General features: G+C 35.5%; 1 protein-coding gene across 3 annotated transcripts in view; it reads right to left on the bottom strand.

Moving 5' to 3' along the window:
- The window catches only part of ZFPM2 (zinc finger protein, FOG family member 2), a 465,367-nt gene that overhangs the window by 327,254 nt on the left and 114,177 nt on the right, over nt 1-23,936 (bottom strand). For all 3 annotated transcript variants that reach the window (XM_073794662.1, XM_073794661.1, XM_073794660.1), the window contains one exon: nt 11,045-11,146. In XM_073794662.1, coding sequence (XP_073650763.1) covers nt 11,045-11,146 — 102 coding nt within the window. The remainder of the gene's footprint in view (nt 1-11,044; nt 11,147-23,936) is intronic.

Here is a 23,936-nt window from a genome sequence, read left to right as displayed (position 1 = left end):
TGTACTACAAGCTTTTTGAAGGTAGTATAAGTCCAAGTCATCGCTTTATCCTTGGAGTCTGGCACACAGTTATTCTTAACACTTATTCAGTAAGTGTTTGAACTAATTAAATTAATTAATTCAATGTGGGTCTGCAAAGGTGCAGGGGAAGAAGTACAAGATCTGGCAAGGATATGCAAATTATATTTATGAGTGAATAAGTTGCTGGCTCCAAGGATCAATCTCAGAAACAGTGTAGGAATTTATTATGAAGACAAAGATACAACAGTCCCCAAGGTCCAAGTGTACTCTTGAGGTTAAAACAACAACAGAAATAACAATAGCACCATAAGAGCTGTTATCAGTTTGAATACAGAAAGAAGGGAAAACATACTTCTAACCCACATCAAATTTATAGTAAATTTTTAGGTAATATATAATTATTAAATTTAGCATTTCCATTACATTAAAAGTAATAAAACTCAAAAAAAAATCCACACACAAACTATTTGGTAAACTAGTTACTGGGATATAAAAGTTGAAACAATAAAATTTAAAAGAAATGAGCAAAATGTATTATGTAAAGCTTGAAAATATGGTAGGGACAGGAAACAACAATAACTGAAATAATTTATAAAAGTTAATGGGTAGCAGATTCAGAATGGCTTAATATGAGACATACATTTCTTTGGAGGCATAACCCTAAAGTTTGAAAGTTTCTGAGGTAGAAATAAAATGGTAATGAACAATTTTATCAATAAACAGTTTCACAGAAACCCAGGTATGTTTATATTTATTTATCAAGAACACTCAAGAAGAGTTGTTTCCAATAGCTGACTCAATTTGCTTGTCTTTCGCTTGCACTTCAACCTACCACAGTCTGGCAGCTCTGCTACAAGAGCTCCACTGAAATAGTTCCAGTTAAAATCACTAATATCCACGTGGCACTGAATTCAAGGGAAGCCTTTAAATCTCGGTCTTGACGTCTCAGCAGCATTTAATCCAAGCATGACTCTTTCCTCCTTAAAACTATTACATTCCCCTTGTTCTCCCTATCTTGGCTGTTCCCTCCTTATCAGACACTCTTGACACCTCTTCCTCTATCCTTCTGCTAGAGACAGGAGTTCTTCAAGCTTCATGTCCAAGACCTCATATGTATGTATGTATATATATATTCCCATCTACTCCCATGAATTCCATTGCCATGTATACATTGATGACTCTCCGATTTACATCTCTATACTAGGCTTTTCTCCAAACTCCCAGCCTATATTACCAATGTTCTACTCAACAGATCCACTTGGATGTCTCACAAAAATTGCAAATAACATACTAAAAATCCAATTCATCTTTCTCCCAAAACATGTCTTTCCTTCAATTCTCCTTACCTCAGTGAATGGCAACAAAACACGTTGAACAAGCCACACACAATGACAACCTCAAATACATCCGGTGCTTCCCATAACCCTCTTTCACCTCTTGATGAGACTACTACTGTATTTCTATTGTCCTTCTTCTACCCATTCTTCATATCGTAGTCAGAGTAGTTTATTTTTAATGCAATTCTGAGTATGCGGCTTATATGCATAACACGTCTTCACACAGATCTTGAATTTAAATGCAATGACAATATTTACCAGCTTATTTTACCAGCCTGATTTCACTCTTTCTATTCCTTCCTATACTGAAAATTGGTATGTAATGAGAAAAAATCAAGCATGTGTCCACCTTTTCCTTTATGAACAGTATTCAGGGGTAACTAAATAGTAGATGAGGGAAAGATTTTCAGAAGATAATAGTATCAGTTAATAATACAGAAGGAATGATAAAATGCAAAAGTCACCATTTTGCAAGCCCTAATGATGTAATGGATCCTGGCAATAACCATTAGGTGAAAAGTTGATGGGAAACTTTATAACGGATGGATCAAGTGAAAACACCTGAACCACCTGATACTTTGTAAAATCACAAGTGAGGCAGAGGCCTTGTATGTGCTTACGGATATGATGCAATAGAAAGCACCCAGCAATGTATGCATAGTACTGTTGCCTACAGTATTGAATCTGAATTTCTTCAAGGATCTAGATTCAACTACCAACGTACAAGAAATGTATTTTATCTTGTGTACCCAATCAATATTACCCTTTAAATAATCTAGTAATCTAGTTCCAAATTTGTGGCCCATTAATAGCAAGTGTACATGTCTCTATGTACCTGCTTTTATTTTCCATAGTTTTAAACTACTTCTACTTCTAGTGTATGTCATTGTGTTGGTCTTGACTTATCCTTCTGAACCCCATTAAGTCCCTTTCTGAATCAGACAAAAGAGAAGCAAATAATTACACGGTTTAGGTTTTCTTTCTTTCAACATCTCAGATCAGGCATATATTTAGGTATCTTTTCCAGGTATAATGCTGAGTCAACGAATGCCAAAAATTCTTGCACCAAAATAAGTATCTAATGTATACTTCCTTATAAAAGAGGTTACAAAGGGGATAGCAAGGGTTTTTCTTATATCCTAGTGACAAGTGTCTTCCTGAAGTGTCCTGTTGAGAAGAATTCTAAGCTGAATTATGGCTCAGGAGGAAAGAGCACAGCAGAAGTCCTATTATTAGACAAAAGTGGGGTGAGCAGTTAATCAAAATAGCCAAACCATGGAATGATTTTTAAAATAATAATAGAAGCATTATATTTTAACTTATCCTATACAAAAGCACATTTAATAATTAAACATTTGATGTAGGGCCTAGACCTTTTATTGGCCTATGAGCCCACTGTTGGTCCTCCAATTTCATAAACAACATTCAAATGCTTCATCCACAATTTCTAGTTTGTTTCATTAGAGTGAGGATGTAAAAGCACTTGCAAAGCCATCTAAGGGCAGATTCTTTAAATATGTTTATGATTTTCTCCCTGATTTGCTGCAGTTATTTTGTCCATACCTACATTTTTTAGTTATTGCTCTTTATCCAGTCTTTGGAAGGTTTCGATATTGTTGCCCTAGAAACAATGTATTTTTTTTTGCAAATATATTTGAGTGGTTTAGACAATATTTAAAATCAACTAAAAATTACAGTAAGATACATAGTTGGAAAGCATATAAGGGACTGCCCACATGATTCCTTTCTAGCTCCTGGCCTCTGTATTGGTTTTCTAGGACTGCTGTACCAAAGTACCATAAACTGGGTGGCTTAAATAACAGAAATGTATTGTTTCACAATTCTGGAGTCTGCAAGTCCAAGATCAGGTTCAGCAGGATTGATTCCTTCTGGGAATCAGAAGGATTCAAGGGAAGGATTTCTGAGAGAATCTGTTCCATACCTCTTACCTAGCTTCTGGTGGTTTCCCAGTAACCTTTGGCCTTCCTTGACTTCTAGGAGCATCATCTAAATCTCTTCCTTCATCTTCACAGTATGTTCTCCCTATGTATGTGGTCTGTCTCCAAATTTCCCCTTCTTATGAGGGTACCAGTCATGTTGGATGAAGGGCCCACCCTAATGAGTATGACCTCATCTTAACTAGTTACATCTGCAATGACCCTATTTCCAAATAACATCACATTCTGAGGTACTGAAATTTAAGACTTCAGCATATGAGTTGTGAGGGGACCCGACTTAACTCACAACAGCCTCAATCAGTAATTTTCAGAGAAAGGGTGCAAATTTTAGTTTAATTAAGGGAGCTTCTACTGTAAAAGGTTAATTAATGAATTTTGCCATGGGAGCAGCATGTAGGATAGGAAAGTATGTGCTGTCATATATTTTTCTGGGATCATGATGTATTTATAAAACTTGACATTGTATTTTATTTTCCAGCAATCTGTTTGAGGAAAAGGTCACTGCAAAGCAAGGTCCAAAAAAAAAAATATTAATCTCAATTCATTATCCTTTAGCTTGAATTTATCAATTAAACTTGTGCAAACAAATTAGGTATTTGCAAGTTCTACAAGCCATTATCTAAATATCCTTAATTCCCATTCTTGTACAACTGAAGAAATAATAATAAATTTGTATATTTTACACAGTTCTTATAACTCAAAGACATCTATTTCCAAACAATAATCGTAAGTCCTTTGCCTTCAACCTACCTCTTTTTTTTGGGTTAGGTTTATGTGTGCCCTAATTCTATACCAGAGTGCAAACTGGAGTAAAGGAATAAGATAAAGAGAACTATTTTTTACTGTGTTTATGTGGCATCCTGTTCTACAAAGAGTAAGGCTTTCATCTTTTAATCCGATATCCACTTAACTACAGTACAGAAGATTTATTTTGACCCCCTCTTGTTTCAGAAGGGGCTCAAAAGTCTGTAGCAATTTTTGACACTTTGTTATAATGTTTTTCTGAACCCCCCCACATACACACACACACATACACACACACATACACACACACACACACACACACACACACACTCCTCCCCGCCTCATTTTCATATGGACAAAAAGCGTTGGGATAAAATGATGGTTCATTATAGTGGTACAGAGCTCTTATCTTCATCCGGCAAGAGTCATTTCCTTCCAAAGATTGAAATGCAAATGTGAAAATTAATGATAACTGCATTATCTGATAGCAGAGATAATACCAATTCACTGTCAGAGTAATACACAGTCATTCTACGATTTCCTCTGCTTCTCACAATATTCTTCTTACTGTCAGACTATATCTATGGTTAACTATGTTTCATAGGTTTCTGTTAATTTACTTCAAATGGCATTTCCCAGATCTTATATCTACCACATTTTCCCAATCAAAAAGGAAACGAAATCAGAACTGTAATCTCCAAGCCCTTCTTTGGACTAGGAAAGGGAAAAAAACCCTGTATCATTAGTGTGTGCTTCTCTCTCACAGTGGTCTCCCAGCTGCCATTCCACTTTCTCTAAAACACTCCCCATCTTCTCAGTTTAATTTGAGGCACAGAGCAGAACTAGCCTGATCATCTGCCTGGATCCACGACGCTGAACAGCACCTGAATGAGGTGACTTCTTTACAGATTTCTTGAAACATTTTGAGTCCAGATGCAACAAGTACACACATCTGATTTTATGCTAGACATTTATTCTTGAAAATTTATTTACATTAAAATTTCTTTTACTGGATTATGTTTTAAATCCAGTTGAATAGAACATAGTTAATGCAGCCCTGTGATGATTTCTATATAGCGAAATCATTTTACAAAGTTGATTCACTATACAAATGTGGGCTTATCATCTGTAAGGCATTGTAATGGTTTCTAAGGCACAATGGCCAAAATGCTACTAAAAGTAATATTAAGAGCCATTTATTGAGCACTTACGAAGTTCTGATCTCCATGTTTCACATAAAAAATCTCACGAATGAGGTAGTTATTATAATTAGTCCCATTTTATAAATAAGGAAACTGAGTCCTTGGAGAGTGAGTAACTTACCCAAAGTCACACAATTGATAAGCGGCAGGGCCAATATATAAACAGAAGTATTGTTGGTCTTCTCTACCCATTACCTCAAAATAAGTTACGTCTGATGGTAAATCAGATTTCCATTTATCAACCTAGAAGGAAGGTGTGCTGTTCCATGGTGTATAACACAAAAATTATTCCTAATTTCATTCTATTAATTCCTCAAATCATCGATACAAGGTCTGATTTTCTACTTCATTTTTACTGAAATGGCCCAAATGCTTTACATATAAATACCAAAATCTATTTAAATAAAAGTACATGATTATCTGGAAAAGTTCATGTCAAAGAATCTAAATGACTGCTTGCTCAAAATTTTATATCTGTGTATATTTGCATTAATATACATTATTGGGGGCTACATATACTTATCTGCACAATTTGAGTAACATGATATGTCCCTTTAGTAGAGCTCCTAGAAATGTCAATTAAAGCTGCTATAAGGCTGTTGGTAGATTCATTCAATATTAGACCAGGGAAAACAAATTATTCATTATTCCCATGTGCAAAAAGAAGTAACATGTTTTTAATAACATAAGCCAGAGAGTTCCTAGAGTTGACGTTTATGAGATGTGACTTTTAAGGTACTCATTTCATAGTAGTGGATGACGAATTTATAATGATTTAACAGTATTCTCTTCCCTAAGTCTCCTTCTAACTAAATACACAAGTCAGCACTCCAGAATTTGGCGATGGATTGAGGTTCTAAAGATTTTCTTAAAGGAGGGAGACAGAGATGTAAGCATTGTTTTCAGAATAAGGACATGTTCCAATGGTTGGCCAATGTGAGAGGTCCTAGGGTAAAGGGAGGCCATTAACATCTAGCAAATCCCACACTCGCCCAGGCTCTGTGCTACGTATCATATATATCATCTCTTTCAAGTTTCATCCTCATAACCATGTTTCAAAGTACTTATTATTCTTCCCATTTTGAAGATAAGGAAACTGAGGTCCTGGCTGTTTAATATGCCCAAGGCCACAAGGCCATAAGTGTAAGCATGGCTCTAAAATTTGTGCATTTTCTTCTGTAGTCTAGACCAATTCTCTACTTCCTAGGTTGACATGCTTAATTATTGCATCCTACCTAACTACACTACATGAATAATTAAAGAAGGTTAAAGGAGAGAAATGGTATCAAAAAGAGACAGTGTGGACAACAGTCAGATTGGCCATCATTAAAATGTCTACAAATAACAAATGCTGGAGAGGGTGTGTAGAAAAGAGAACCCTCCTGCACTGTTGGTGGGAATGTAAGTTGGTGCAGCCACTGTGGAAAACAGTATGGAGTTTCCACAAAAAACTAAAAATAGGGTTGCCAAATGATCTGGCAATCCCACTCCTAGACAAAACTATAATTCAAAAAGATACATGCACCCCTATGTACACAGCAGCACTATTTATAATAGCCAAGACATGGAAACAACCTAAATGTCCATCAACAGATGAATGGATAAAGAAGACATGGTACAGATACACGATGGAATACTACTCAGCCCCCCAAAAGAACGAAAAAATGCCATCTGCAGCAACATGGATGGAACTAGAGATTATCATACTAAGTGAAGGAAGGCAGAAAGAGAAAGACAGATACCATATGATATCACTTATATGTGGAATGTAAAATGTGACACAAGTGAACTTATCTATAAAAGAGAAACAGTCTCACAGACATAAAGAACAGACTTATGGTTGCCAAGGGGGAGGTGGGGTGGGAGAGGGATGAAATGGGAGGTTGCAGTTAGCAGATGCAAACTATTATATATTGAATGGATAAACAACAAGGTCCTACTGTATAGTACATGGAACTATATTCAATATCCTGTGATAAACCAGAATGGACAAGAATATGAAAAAAGAATGTGTGTGTGTATATATATATACATAGAGAGAGAGAGAGAGAGAGAGAGAGAGAGAGAGAGAGAATAGAATCACTTTGCTGCACAGCAGAAATTAACACAACATTGTAAATCAACTATACTTCAATAAAAAAGAGAGACTATGGCCAGCATTGTAGTACATCTTTGGACTTCTCTCTAGCACTTTTCACAGTTATTAGTGTACAATGACTATTTCTTAAATAGTTAAATGTATGAGAATATTGGCAAACTGAATTACCGGAGGGTGATAAAAGAAAAAGCATTTACTTAAAAAGAAGACAGAAATGATATAAGTGAGGTATAGGCAAATACAGAGGGAAAGGAAGAACAGTGGATAACAAGTATCATATGAATTAGATTCCAAGCAAAGTAATGTCAAGGTAATTTTCTTAAGAGCAAGAAAGAAGAATCAGACTTGAAAATAGATATGTGAAATACTGAAATAATGAGGTAATGACTTTTACACTGGCCTGAATTTTACTAGCTTACTGTGAGTCTAGCACTCCACTCAAATGGTGAAAGACTCATAAGAAATTGAAGATTATTCAAATAAGAGTCACAAATATTTAAACATTAAAGAATTTCATCATTAGACATGTTTGCAAATGTTAAGACAATTTTCCTAAAGATTGTTTAGGTTCCACCTAATCATAAGTGTTAACAAAGGTACGAGCAATTATTAAATGTGACTTTTAAATGTATAACAAATAAGGAAAAAAAATTGCTCTGGGGAATCTGCATTTGATAAAAATAGAACACTTCACAGAGGAGTTGATTCATTACCGAACTGAGCTATCAAGAAAAGTTGTGGAGTCGTCTCCAATCAAACTTTAAAAATAAGATAAATCCTGATCTATCTTAAACGATGTTAGCTCTATGCCTCAAATTCTTTAGATAATTTCCTTGTCCTTTGATTCTGTTCTATGTTTAGAGACAACTCTCTATCTTAGGGTGACTATCAGGACGGGGTGGGAGGACCTTAAAGTTAGGAGACCTTGAAATTACACCTGGCTCATTGCCTCATGTCTTAAGCAATAATTTGTGGCTAAATTCAAAACTAGATGCTTGGGCTTCCCTGGTGGCGCAGTGGTTGAGAGTCCGCCTGCCGATGCAGGGGACACGGGTTCGTGCCCCAGTTCGGGAAGATACCACATGCTGCGCAGCGGCTGGGCCCGTGAGCCATGGCCGCTGAGCCTGCGCGTCCGGAGCCTGTGCTCCGCAACGGGAGAGGCCACAACAGTGAGAGGCCCACGTACCGCAAAAAAAAAAAAAAACTAGATGCTTGGTATTATAAAAGTTTACCCTTGTTGTAACAGATGTACTACTGTGCTTTAAAAAATGCAGAAAAGAATTTTTAAAGGTCCTGCTTCAAGTCGCAACAATTTCAAAGCCATAATAATGGTCATTAGCATTTTATGTTCAAGATTTAATTCTCACAAAAGCCCTAAGAGGCGTTAATATTACTTTCCAGATTTTACAAATGAGAATAACAGCACAGAGAGATTAAGCAACTTGCAAAAATTCATCCAGCAAGTAAGCAGCAAATCCAGAATTCGAACCTAAAACTTTAGAATCCAGAGTTCATTTTCTAAGACGTTTGGAAACTGTCACTAAAACCTGGGAAATTTCCTCTTCTTAATACAGTTGTAAAATACCAATACTTTTTTTGAATAACAAAAATTTGGGTAAAAATACTGATATAATCACTATTCATGCAATAGCAAAAGTTCAAAAACATCCTGTATACTTTCCCTGACTGAAGGAAAGCAATGAATATTCTACCTTAAAAGATAAATATCCAACAGGTAATCTTTTGTTATGAATCAACTTCATTAATCAGGGGATGTCAAAATAATAAATCCCCCTTTATTTTGCAAAACACCTGTAGGGAAAAAATGTGTTATCGATTTTACAATATACAAAGGATGAATTTCCTCCAGGCATACCTGCTTATAGGCATACATTTTTTCCTTTAAAGTTTTTATACATTCATTTGTGCCACAGAAAGAGTATATATGTTTTCACTGATATCAATTGAATAAAATGTTTATTAAATCAGATACGTTAAGTAAATTTAACTCAAAAGTGAAAAATCTTATCCTGAATGGACAGCATCATGCTTTATCCTTATTCCTCTCTCTCTCTCTCTCTCTCTCTCTCTCTCTCTCTCTCCCCGCCCCGCTCTCTCGCTCTCTCTCGCTCTCGCTCTCTTTTAGCTAACACATAACTTTATTTCTGGAAAAGCTTCCTGAAAAAGGAAGCACTGGGTATGCAGTATGTGTTTAGTAATTCACCACCCCCTGAATTTGCTTACTTACTCACAAGTCGCTGGGAGCACTGTGGGTCCCAGGTTTGAGCAAAGAGGAAAACCAGCTGCCTCCAAGTTTGCCCCTCTGAGTGAATCCAGAATGTACCCTTTGCAAGTAGGCATATCAAAAGGCCATCTAATCTAATTTAAATGTAAAAACTCTTCTACACAGCATATACGTACTTAATTCTATGAATAAAGAACCATACAACATAAAGTTCACCCACTTTTTTAAGTTAAATGTAATCCCCAAGAAAAAATAAATTTTTCCAAAGTTTTTTTTCTTATTTTTTTAATCAAGAGAATTCTTCCCTTCATTAAGACAGAAACATTATGCAATAAGGTGAAAATGCCAGATGTCCACATTTTCTTTCAAACTCTTAAAATGTGGTATATGGTACTTTAATTATAATATGTTTTGATCCCAAATCTTGTGTAACATTATGCTATAGTATACAGAATACAAACATCTGTGTGTATCACGAATAACATTAGAAATGACATCATAATAATCGGATATACTGTATCTTCATTTTTATTTGCGTTATATTTTCCAGCTGCTGGTTTCAGAAAATTACCACTGGAGTTCCTCTCTTCTTCACGCACAGCAGAGAGCAATTTGCAAAGTCATGCAAGGGTGAAAATGTGATTGAAATATAGGGATCTTTCTTAATGAAAAATGTTACTGCTTTGGAAATCATGGCTAAAACTATTTCAAAACTCGCTTATATCCTTAAGCCCTATGACATAACAGTCTCCATTTATAAATATACCATCAATTGCAAATTAGTTGGCACCAAATATAAAGGTTTTTAGCCACAGAGTTCTTATGAACTGTACATACTTATATAAAATTGTGTTGGTCTTCTGGAGTATTTTAACAGTTTTTGTTTTTCTTGAAATGATTAAATATCAATGAACTTTAAAATCAAATTTAATTTTCATTCATAAAAGTAAAAATATTACCAAAACCTTGAATCAAAGTGGGGCATCTGTTAATGTTTTCTAAACTTCTAAACACATACTGGGATTCAATCTATGACTTACAACATGACTATACTAAAAGTATTTCTTTGGAGTATTGTTACTTGTTTGAAGCTTTAAAAGTATGCCCAATTTGAATGTGGATACAGCACAAAGATCTCTGTTCAAAGAAAAGCCAAGTAGAATTAACTAAATTCCTACGTGAGTATGAAAGAAAACAAAGATGAAAAACTTCAAGCAGTGATAACACTTTGGCTTTTATAGTTTATTTATCAAAGATAAAAATCCTCTTTAAATAATGATATTTATTCAGCCTACCATGTAACCAACATACACACAAACATTTTTTTAAAATCAAAAGTGAGAGTGTAAGAGTTTTATAATTCAATTAAAATTTAAGAAAAAAAAAGTGAATTCCTCATAGTAGCAACAGATGATTGAATTTTAAATTTTTTGTCCTACCTGGTCCATCCCAGTCGTCTATCTCAACTCCAGGTTGCCCCGGTTTCTCTGACTGTGTGTCCCCATCTGATTCTGCTGTCTCCTGGACTCCTTCATCATCACCTAGAAAACACCAACACGCAAAGAGGAAGGGACATGATTAAAGCCCTCTATTTGAAATTCAAATCCTCCTAGAGGGATGTCCATAGCATATGTCTAATTACATATTTGTTACAAATATTGTCATTATATTGACATAGGTCTATGATTAATCATTTTGATAACTACTGTGGCTTTATAATAAAGAAAATCAACATTTTCATAAATAAATAAACAGCTATAAACATTAAAAACATCTCCATAAAATTTTTCATTTGGAATTATTAATATTAACAGAAGAAGAAAATAAAAAGCAGTATGTAATTATTGTAGTGCTTTCAATACAGAAAACCGTAACATGCTTATTTTCAAATTACATTTTTATAAAGGCAATATGCAGCAGAAAAGAAATACCATAGGAAAAGACATCCTTGTGTTTGGGTTGAATTTAGCTTATTTTGAAGAAGATTTTCTTTTTCCCCAGCATTAAGCGTGCTAAAACTTGTTTGTATTTATTTTTAAAATGGGTATAAAAAGGTCATAATTGAATTACTGTCATATAAGATGAGCCAGTGACACAAGTCTTCACAATGCAAGAAGCTATAAACCTATACTTGTTCTTGAAGAAGCATAGCTAGTTTGCACAAAATCATGCCTTCATTTTCACATAAGAAAAGAAAAACAATGCAATATATTTTGAGCAAAAGTATATTTATGGCAAAGAAGGAGAAACATCTTAACATGCAATCACATTTTAAAAGTTAAGAGTCTAATTTGTAGGTACCTTCGTTTTAAGTGATAATGTAACAAGGTACTGCTGCTTTTTAAACGAAAGTAATTGACTTTAATACAGTGCACACAAATATATTAATCATTCCTATTTATAAAGGATAACAGAAATCAGAAAACAGAATGACAAGAAAATGTGATGACAGAAATGAAAAGAATGTATACTAAAAACAGGGCAACTAAACCTTTAATCTAATAATGCTAAATTTTTAAAGTTAAATCGCTTGCCCTCTGAAGTATTTAATAACTATTTTCCACATAGTTGTTAAATCTCTAATAGTACTTAAATCTTTATATTATTATACAAAAAATACATTGAATTCTTAAAATCTTTCAAAGTAACCTAGAAAATACAAAATTTTCAGGAAACAATTACTACAATGACATTCGTGTGATGTTGATATGAGTTCTGAAGTTCAAACTTCATAAATTTTATATTCATTTCTATATATAGCTTCACAAAATGAATCACTTTAAAAAGTGGAATAAAAGTAAAGAGAGATAATGTAGAAACCCAGTGACAGCTCTGTTGAACTTAGTTTCCTTCACGGAGGAGTACTGGCTCCTACACATACCCCACAGCACCGAACCCCATGTCTGGAATTGGAGGCTCTTTGAAAATTGAGTTATCTCTTCCTTTCTGGATTATCAAAATGAACAGCAATGAAATTCTCTCCAGAAAATGTTTATTAAGCATTTACCAGGTTTAAGGGACTGTAGTAGGTATAGTAGCATATATATGGAAGAATACCTTTTTGAAAGTAGTATAAAACTCATTAAAGAGAGTTCACAAATAACGAGAATGCAAGACAAGGTCCAAGAACCGTAAGAAAGGTACAAAGGCTCAGTAATAAGATAAGAGTTTGAATCTTCTGTGCTCCGTTTTTGTAGGTCACATAGAACACAGACGCATGAACCAGTTATCTTCGGAGATCAGGGTTAAGAGATCTCTCACTTTTCAGATACAGATAGGGCTAGTTCTTAGCCTGCACACACGAGTGGGCTCTATGGCCTTGCAGTATATTGAAAGAATATCAGAAACTTGAAAACTTTCTCAGCAACTGAGTCAATGTTACTTAATACAATATCAGTGTACCATCTAACCTTCTTGAGTGCTACCAGGGATGTCTGACCCTTTTAGAGTAACATATACTGACTTTATCGACACTTTATTTTTCATGGGGACTAGAATCCACACTAGAATCTACCACATAGATGAGTGACGTTTTGCTTGCATTTCCACAGACCGAATGAAGGTTTAACTCTAGGCACGAATGCAGGGGAGTTTACAAAGGAAAATGCATGGGGAGTTTACAAAGGAAAGAGAGTAGAAAAAAAAGAGTACAGCATGTGACCTATAATTTTTAAACAACATCCATGCCTTCCAAGCACTTTTCTTGTGTCTTGTGAGTCTTGAAACATAGGGATGTGAGCATCAGAGAGGATGCGGGAGACCATCTAACCCAAATGAGACAAAATTTACTGACCAGGAAATTGATGCACCGATAGGGTCAGTAACTTATCTCTGGTCTTATAGTTAACAGCATTTATTTCTACATAAGGCATCTCCCCCAAGTCTTCTCAGGCTCCAGCAATAAATGCCTCCCAGTCATTCCAGGGGTTACAGACTGCTTTAGGCGGATCTCCTTTCCCTAACAAGCAAAACAGTAGGCATATGAGGGAGCATGGAGAGGCACCATAGAGACCACCAAAATCAGCAGTTTGTACAAGGTTAGGAATTAAATTTGAGTCTCCTGTCAGTTAGCATTCTTTCCAAAACATCCTTCCTTGCTTCCCCTCTCTACCCCACCAGTTGAAGAGAGAACCACGCACACCTGAAACAGTTGAATATTAGTCGCGGAGCAATGCATAAACAAGCAAGCATGAGACTATGCTGTTAAAAAAATCACATATCCAAGGGCCCAGAGAACAGAGAGTAAAATTCTGGCCAGAACTACTTGGAGAAGTTAAGTTTCATATTCAGGTATTAATTGTATCATCCTATGTTCGCACAGAGAAGTAAATCTTCCTGACTTTTACTATTACATTTTAATTTGCTGGAAATACACTGTGCCATGCACAATTCAATCAATAATTAACACTTACAAGGCATATTTTTGAAGATACAATGAAATATATGAAAAAGAAAAAAATACTTTCTCTTAAGGACCGTATCATCTAGTTAAGGAGACAGGCCACATGCATAAGAGAGGTAACCACTGATAAAACAATCAGGATTGTCCATGAATAACTCCAAATGAGATCACATAAGATATGGAAATTCAGAGACCAAAAGCATAAAATGACATTGACCATGGAGAACCTTATCATTATTTTTGGAGTTCTACCTTCATATTGAAGACAGGGAGAAGCATTAGAGGTATTACAGTGGGGAACTGATGAGATCATGTGACACAAATACAGTAATGAACATATATTTATTGAGTTTCTATGAACATACCTTGTCAGACCTCTGGTCTTTGAGTTTTCCCTCACTCAATCCATAACAACACTCTGACTCATGTCTCAGACATTCTTCACCCCAATTTTTGTGAGACTAGAATTAAGTCTACTCTAAAATATTAGGCAAATTACATATTTGGAAGGAAAAGTCTTCAGAAATACAGTGAGAAACAAGTACGTCTGGAAGAATACACTGCAAAGTAATCACAACACGTAGAAGTTAAAAGAATTTACTTAGATCTATGAACGTCTGTCTTTATTGAATGGAAGTGATATAAAGCATTCTTTTTTTTTTTTTTTTTTTTACTGTACGCGGGCCTCTCACTGTTGGGGCCTCTCCCGTTGCAGAGCACAGGCTCCGGACGCGCTGGCTCAGCGGCCATGGATCACGGGCCCAGCCGCTCCCGGCATGTGGGATCTTCCCGGACCGGGGCATGAACCCGTATCCCCTGCATCGGCAGGCGGACTCTCAACCACTGCGCCACCAGGGAAGCCCAAAGCATTCTTTATTAACTGATTAAAATACTACTTTTGAGTCCCTGAGCACTACGAATACAAAACAAAGATGGCTCCTTCTCTCATAAAACTTATAGATTAGGACAGAGACCAATCAATGGACTGTAACCCCATGTGACGAATGCTCTCATGGGAACAGTCCATGATGTGACACGAGCATACAGGCATGACACTTAATGAAAACTTGGTGTCATGGAAGCTTTCTGGAGGAAGAAGCCAACAAAATACCTGAAATTTTGGAAGCATAATCTCAGATGAATCTGAACTCCGTAGGTTTAATGTTCTCAGGCTCCATAATTGAAAACCATTTTTCAGATTAAAAATGAGAACCATCTCCCCAAAGGAAACGATTACAGTAATTAAGTTACTGCATAGGAAAAATGACAACTTGAAGGTGGTGAAACTAAAGACATTTCAATGATGCAAGAACAGGATCCAGACAAAGTTTTAAGATGCCAACAAGAAACAGTTCAAGAAATACTCCTACTATTTGATAGTTAACTGAATGGAGTCCTTTCCTTCATTTCGTATGGGACAAATTTACCCGTGATCATTTTCATCCAGTAACTACTAGGAAAAGAAAACGGCAGGATGACGACAAATCCCAGCAGATGTTTGACGCACACAGAAATTTAGTAAATTACTCAAAATGAACTAGTAATTTCATATAATAAAATACCTTCATTAAATGTCACTGAACTGCCAAATCAGAACTGTAGAGCTTAGATTTCAACTTGTGCCAACATCTGGAGCAATACTCAGTATTGATAATCCTGATTCATGGAACAATTTGCTTTAATTTGTTTGATTATGCAGCACATATAATTAGAAAACTACTGAAAATAAATATTGCAGAGTGCTCAGTTAAAGGAGCACTGTAAAAATAGTTGATTGTACACAATTAACAGCTCTAAAGAAATAACATTTTGCAACTATTTTAAACCATTTATGAAACTGCGTAAATGTGCAATATATATCACATTAATAAAAATAAATCCTGAGAGAGAAGAATAAAGTCGTTGGCCGATTAAATTGTGTTTTCTTAAAGAAAGAAAGCAAAAAAGGGAAAGATGCCCAAAAGCATAAGAACGTCATATGAAATGATATACTTGGGTGTAGAAAACAAAACGGGTCAGAATTGAATTTATATTCATCTCAGCGTCTGCTATGTGCCAAATACTGAAATCAGAAAGATGAATAAAGCAGAGAGCATGTCACAAAGCTCAGATTCTATAGTAAACCTAAACATGGCTACCATTTCTTGAGCACCACTCAGCACTAGCTAAGTGCTTCTCGAACATCACATTAACGACTCTGCCATGCATTATTATCCCTATATTTCAGAAGAGTAAACCAATAGGCAGATATGTGAGAAGATGCCTAAGCACATTGCTAGTAAGTGGCAGAGCCCAGAATTGATTCCAAGTCAGTCCAACTCCAAAGACCGTACTCCAAACCCATTAGAATATTATAGTCGAAGTCTACTGGATGTCAAACAATAAAGACAGCAGGGTGTGATCAGATAGCTGCTTTTTCCTCATCATATATAAACCTTGTTTCTTCATTATTTTTTTTAGGTGTACTATTTTACTTGGAACTTGGTAAAATCAAACTACATACAGATGCTTAATCAATAAGCATTGCTCACTGTGCAGTTAGAAAATTAGATTTTGGTTTCATTCTTTTAAACATAACCTATTGCAATATCATTACATTTACTAATTAATTGCTTTCAGAACTATTTAATAACTAAAATATGTCACGTTTTTCAACTTCCAGACCCTTCATCATCTAAGTTTATTTCAGGAAACTAGCTTTCATTTTTATGGTAATGTTTTCACCTAATTCATTTTTAATCTTTTTACTAATGAAAAATGAAATGATTAAAAAATAACTTAATCGAATATGAAATCTCCAAATTACTTTTAAGAAACAGCATTTTCCCCTTACAATAGAGACTTGCTTCTCTCCTATCAATATATTTATTCTCATGGAAAATTCATAAATAGAACTTTATTTTGATATTAACCCAACTCCAGCCTCTTCTTGATTTGAATGGAAATGACTTCATTGACCATCCTCTTTTTAAACTTCTATCCATTTTTGATTCTTATATGTTTGAAATCAGCACTCTAGAGTAGCTTATGAAAAAATGGCATGAATAATTAATACCTAAGATAATAATGACAAGTTTGTTCAGATATTGCTTCAAAAGCTTTGTTGGTAGGAAGAGGAAAGGAAGAGAGAAAGGATGCTAGGTAGAGAATTACAGAAACACCTATGAATGCATTTGACATGCATTCATTTATTGGCTAAATTCTTTATTCACATACTTCACATACATAAATAGAAATTTCAGTGTATTTTTAGCAAAGCACAAACACATCTAATGGGATAACCACTATATATATCCAGAGACCAATTCATAAAATGATGAAACGGAATAAATGTCAAGTGGTAACAAAATCTATAATATTTCTAAAATTATGGCTATGGAGTTAATGGTTTTCCATTGCAAGATTAAACTCTTTTGTTGCTCTTTTAAAAGATATCATACATATTTTGCGGGCCCTTCCCTTTCTCTTAGTCTAGTTTTCAGAATCAATGAAAGCCCTATAGGAGGAAATTGAAGGTGTTATTGAGCACTATAATACACAGCACAGATGACTTGGGGAAATGCACTAAAATATAGTCTTTGGAACACATGAAACAGAATCTTTTAATTCCATATTAGGTATTGTTGGCAAGGTGGTAAAAGCAGTGGCTCTACTTGCAAGGCAAAAATAATTTCAAAAACACAAATAAATATCTTTTCACTGAAAGTTAGATATTCCTGTAGAAATTAAAGATTTGCCACATCCCGAGGCAGTCACTTTTCCAGCACAAAACAGCAGCAGTGTTTGAAAGCAGTCATGCAAGCAAACAGCCTTTCTCAATCCTGCCCTTTTAATCCATGTAGTTCCTATCAATATTAACCTCTTATAGAAATTCCTGTACAATATAACTATTGAACTTTCTTGACTAGGAGTGTTACTGTAGCTGTTAGCCATCCCTATAATGTATTTTGCAATCAGCTAAATCATCAAAGTATTTTTTAACAATGAACAGTTCAGAAGTGACAGATCTACTTTCTTGTTCACAACTGCTTATCAGAGAATAGATATCACATATGTTTTCCAGGTGCTTCCTATAGTTAGGATACCTTCACAGAAGCCGCTCATGAAAGATAAGGTCATAAAAGAGATGAAAAATGTGTGAGCTTCATACACTTATGGTTTTATCATCAGACAAGATAGCTTTGGTTAAAGGACTGCAATAGTCAAAAACAGAAAACTGCAGTTCGTATTGAAGGGTGAGGACATTTAAGTTTAAGATTCAGTTTGTGTTTGCTCTGCCTAATAGCCTCACAATATTGTTTGGCTTAAAACAATTGTTTGGTTATAGCTTATCCAAACAAAGGTGCCAGGTTAAATTAACTCTGCATTGCCAAATTACAGACCCAGTTTATCTCCAGAGACAAAAAATAAAAAAAAAAATGCAATTGTTACCCTTTTTTGCTAATACCTAAAAAAAATCTAAATATTTCAACCATTTGAGAAGAATATGTTCATTATTCTGTGGATTCCCATAATCATGTCTAACTAAAGTTTCCCTCGACTTACTATAAATGTATAAGAAAATATAGGATTTTGCCTGATTAACTGATAGTTAATAGTCAGTACACAAACATTTCTTTAAATGAATGTGATTTCCTTGTAACTTATATAATAGCCTTTTTCATACCTCAGAGTATGAATTGAACAGATAAAAAAATAGAATCCACATTTGTTTGATTATAAACTTTCAGACCCCAGATCAGGAAACAATCCTGAAATATCTGATGACAGTGGTCCTGGGCTAAGTCTCTCATTTTGAAAAGGAAACTCAATCTCTACAGTCAATGCATAACTACTGTAATTTGTGGCATTTTATTATAGTTAATAAGGGAAAATTATTGAAAATACTAACGTTTATGGTAACTGTATCAGATAAAAGTCACATTGAAAGTATTGACAACTTAGGAAGAACAGTGATTTATAAATTCTTTCTACAGTCCTGAACATTTATTCCTGATGTCAGTATCAGCCTCTATGTGAAAAGTATTTTTGTCAAAGTTTAAGTTCGTTTGAGATTCGGAACATAAGGGAAATTTCCACATGAGATAAAATAAGGCAAATTCTCAGCAGTGTATCTATCATTCAAGAACTTTCACTCCTCGTTATTTCTCACAATGAGCACTTGAAAGAGTCAGATACATAAGAAAAATGTTTCTAAAATGCATATTTCGAAGTTTGTATTTAAATAATTTTTATTTTCTCTTCCCCAGCTACCCCTTCCCAAACCAAAACAAACAAACAAGAGAACCTCACTGCAACTAAAAAGAAAATTCACTGCAACTACTATATTCCCCTCAGAGGAGGATTCTACAAAATTAAGGCACATCTTGTTCCAAAGAGGAGACAAAGTAATGCCTGATGGTCTGTAAATGATAATACTCTGAACTGTAATTGACCTATTCACAGATCTGTTGTTCTGCCGTCAGGAAACCACTAGCTTTCAGTTTTCTGGACTCAGTCTTCAAGCTTCAAACCCAGCATTCCCTTTAGGAAATCATCACCACCACCATCATCATCATTATCACCATCACCATCATCAACAATAACAAAAAGTAAAGCCAAACCTTACAATCTCTGAAATTGTCTCCCCAACAAGCCAACCTCGTCTACACAGAAAGATCAAACCAATTTGAGAAAGTTATGATCTTTGGATATTGCTTTTCATATAACCTAATTGTTTATTCTTTCCTGTTTAACAATTCATTCCAGGGACCTTCTCCTTTCTCATAATCCATTTAAGAATATGAGTCATAAGCAATCACTCGTTACCATAGCGCTCCATCACCACAATATAATTTACTCATTATAAATAGACTTTATTCAAGCCACACATCCAAAAAGCCAAGGCCAATGGAGAATGCATATTGCGGGACAGCAGCTAACAAAGACTTTGGTCTATATCTGAATGCCCTTTTTCCAACACTAGTTCAAATACCCTAATGATGATAAATGACTCTCAGAGCTCACAAATAGGGGATAACATTTATTTCTTCTGATAAACGCTGTTTTTTCTACTGCTTGACCATCGGAATTACATATATCTTACTCTTTCATTTTCTCTCTCTACTGTGGTTTATGGGAAGCTCAGATTTGCCTGTAACGTTTCAGCTTTCAAAGTATTTATCTTCCTCTCTTATGCTTCCTCTCATTATTTCCTGTCCTTCACCCTATGATCATCGTCCTTCCTGATCTCTCTGGCTCATACATCTCTCTCCTGGGTCAACTCCTACCACAGTCCCACCACAATCTGCATGCTCACTAGTCTCTTGCTAATCACTTGCTGTTCCCTCTGTCTGGAACCCTACTACTTCTTTCTACCTAATTAATTCAGCATTAGATACCAACTCAAGTGTCACATTCTTAAGAACGCTTTGACCTTCCTCACTCTTTCAAACCGCCCTGTACCACTTGTGTGATTATTTTATTAATGTCTGCCTCCTCACTATAAGGTAAATTCCAAAATAGCCAGGACCTTCACTGTATTTACTCACATGGTAATCACAGCCTGTCCCATAATGTCTGATATAGTAGGTGTTCAATAAATATTTATTGGATTGCAAAAACATGCATGTGGCATGGACTGACTGCCACAATGCTTTCAGTCATTTATTACCCCAATAATCAAGCAAAGATGAATAAAAACAATGCCCTTTGCAAAACTGAAAACCCTCCATAGTAACAGAACTTAGAGGTGAGCATGTGGCCACCTAATAATAAAGACCCCATTTCCCAGTCTCCCTTTTCTTGAGGTGGACCACTCCTTAAGACTAAGTTCTGGACAATGGATTGTAAATGGGAGAGTCCGGGGGCAGCTTCCAGGAACCTATTCTTACAGCTGAATCTAATCCTAATGAAGTTTTTCATATCTCTGGGGGAAGAAAAGAAGTATTGTAGGTTACGTCAGCCCTGTCCAAACTCGGACCCATACCCCGCTTCCACAACCAGGGATAGTCCCAGAATGTTATCAAGAGACCCGTTCAAACTCTTCTTACCATAATGTCTTCCCATAGCACCTCCTCCCTCAGGGCCAGCAAGAGATCCCTGGCTGCTGGTAACACAGGAAAAACAGAGATAGCATCCACGGCATCACCTAGATTTTCAGACGTGTGGGAGAATGTTTTGCCCTCTCTGCTTTAATTTTTAACACAGTGCTTTCATGGGTATTTATACTCTCTTTAGGCTCAGGGCAACTTATCCTAGAATGATAACAGATTTGAAATTCAGATATCTACTATAAATGCCAAAACATTTTAGGAATCTTATTCAAGGTTTTCCAAAAATTAGGAAGTTGAACCCAGACAACATTCTTGATCATTGCTGTCTCCTATGAGATCATCCATATTTAATGAAGGTACTAACAGAGGTCGATTCAGGCCTTGTGGGGCCTGAAGTTTATTCAATTTGAGAGGCCTCTTCTTAAAAGAAGAGTGTAAAGTTATAATTACAAAATTAGGTGCAGGGCCTTGGAAGGAGTCTGTGCAAATGAGGAGTTCTGAAGCTACACTACACTACACTACATCAAACTAACTGAATAATTGATCAATTTAAAAGGTGAATGAGTAGATTTAATATTTTTGGCAATGATAAGTGTGAAGATAAGGTACGCATTTTACATAAACTTTCAAAATTCATTCCATTTACTAATTATTTGATTTTTTTAGTGCCACTTTAAAAGTTCCCCAAGATAAACTGCCAGTATTATGGAGAAAACATCCTTCTTTTCTAAATTGGGTTTTCCTTAGGATATTAGCTATTTTCCCCGTTCTTTCTTGTTATCAGTGTCACTCGACATTATTGTAGAATTGCTTCTTGTTGAGTTACTGTATTGTGGTATTCCCTTTTAGTAGTCAGTCACTGGGACAGGACGTAGGAGCGCAGGACACAGGCTTAAATGAGGCAGACACGTGTTGGTGAGTAGTTTCCATACTGGAATGATGCACATTACCATAAGGAAGCTTGAGAATGAATACACTGCTTCTTTAATCAGCCCAAACTTAACATTTCCTCCACTCCATATATATATATATATATATATATATATATATATATATATATATATATATAAACACACACATATATATACACATATACATATATATACATATTCCCTTGCCTCACTTGTACATATGTTTTCCTTCCTTTACTAGACGACTGTATCTTTAAGAAATAAGAACATTCTTTATATATCCCCCTATCTGCTTCTGTACCTGCGTGGTCATTTATAGGCACTCATACATTCCGATTCTTATACAACTAGAAACAGGTAACATAGGTTTTCAGTGTTAGTTAACTAGTCTGGACCATCATTTGCATTGAAAAAAGGAAAAGATTATCTAAGACCCAAAGTACAGTGTCTTGTGCTAATTGTACAGCAAGAACAGAAGCTACATCAAATTCCATTTTTAAACAGGCAGGGGGGAACAAAGTGTTTTATACATCTGTCCTATAGATTTCCACCTCGATGAATCTCTATCTTCAAAAATAATCCTTAAAAAGACCTTCCCTTCTCACTGTCAGAAAAATATAATCACAGCCTACTGTCTGTGCAATTCCACTTTCCATCTCTGCTATGTGGGTAAGACTTGGTAAAGATACAGCTACTGTCAAGTTTCAGAACAGTTCCTTGTCTAATCTTTTCTACTTCTCCAGATCTTTGATACAGAACCTGTTAGAATGTATTGCTTACTTTTCCAGTTCCTATGTTTATCTCACGTCCACCCTTACCATCTGCTGCACTGCATTTCCTTCAGAAAAGTGAAAAGTTTTCACAGTGCCCAGAGCTTTCGCTGCAAACAATGCTCTCTTCTCCTCTTCCTTCCTTCCTCTCTCCGCTTTTTATTTGGCCTTATTTTGTGTCAAGGTCAAGCTGTTTTAAAGAGTTCACTTTGCAAACATTTCTACGGGGCTGAAATTCCTATCCAAACAGTTTTGATGGATTTGTAAACTTCTTGACATTTGTTACTGGCTTCTGCCCAAGTACACACATTTTGGGCTGTCCCCAGTCTTTTGAATTACCTGAAAACAACTTCACAAGAAAACAAGCAATGAGAAATTGTGGCTTATTTCATGCCACCAAATCAGGGTAACATAATCTTCCAGTTAGTATAATGAGTCTAAAGAGCTTTCAATATAGCCCTCTCATTATATCAAAATGCCAACTCTACTTACTGCACACTGGTTTATATGGACAGAGTCTTTAAAGGAGGACCAAAAGAAATCTTTTAAGCACACCCCTAATTTATTTACTTTATCCTTTAAAATGTCTTGTTTTTATGTATGCCCTTATCTTGACTGACACATCATGTGTAATAAGTGTTAAAAATACCTTGAAAAAGTGAGTTTTATACTTCATACAGCCAGGCTTCTTCCAATGTGTCCATCTCCTTCTATAAGGATTACATAATGATGGACATCGGGAAATGAAATTAGCTCTCATTCTTCGTAAGTACAGAAACCTAGGTTTGAATTTGGTATTAACCTTTAGTAATTTTGTGACTTTGGCCAAGTTACTGAACCTTTGGAAGCCGCAGGTGGAAACAACATCCACCCTGCAGGACAGTAAGTTGATTAGAGATGATACATGTACAGCAAGATGTCTGGCTTTGGGGAGCAGTCATCAAATGGAAGTTGTTATTACCATTATTATAATTGTTATAATTGGTATGTAGTCTCAGTGCCGATCTCTGGAATCTCATTGAACTACTAAAAGAAGCTGAAACAGCAATCTGCATTCGTTATCACTATTTGCTTCATTGGTGTAACACATTCAGTTATTTTTACTTGACCTTTTAAGAACAACAAAAAACTGATTGACTACATTACTATAATTAAATTCATCTTATGGTAGTTTTCCACATTTCCCTTTACACATTCTATGTTTAGCACTACCA

This window comes from Tursiops truncatus, chromosome 17 (genome assembly GCF_011762595.2).
Source record: "Tursiops truncatus isolate mTurTru1 chromosome 17, mTurTru1.mat.Y, whole genome shotgun sequence".
NCBI lineage: Eukaryota > Metazoa > Chordata > Mammalia > Artiodactyla > Delphinidae > Tursiops > Tursiops truncatus.
Note: the sequence above shows the minus strand (reverse complement) of the source record. Positions and strands in the feature narration are given on the sequence as shown.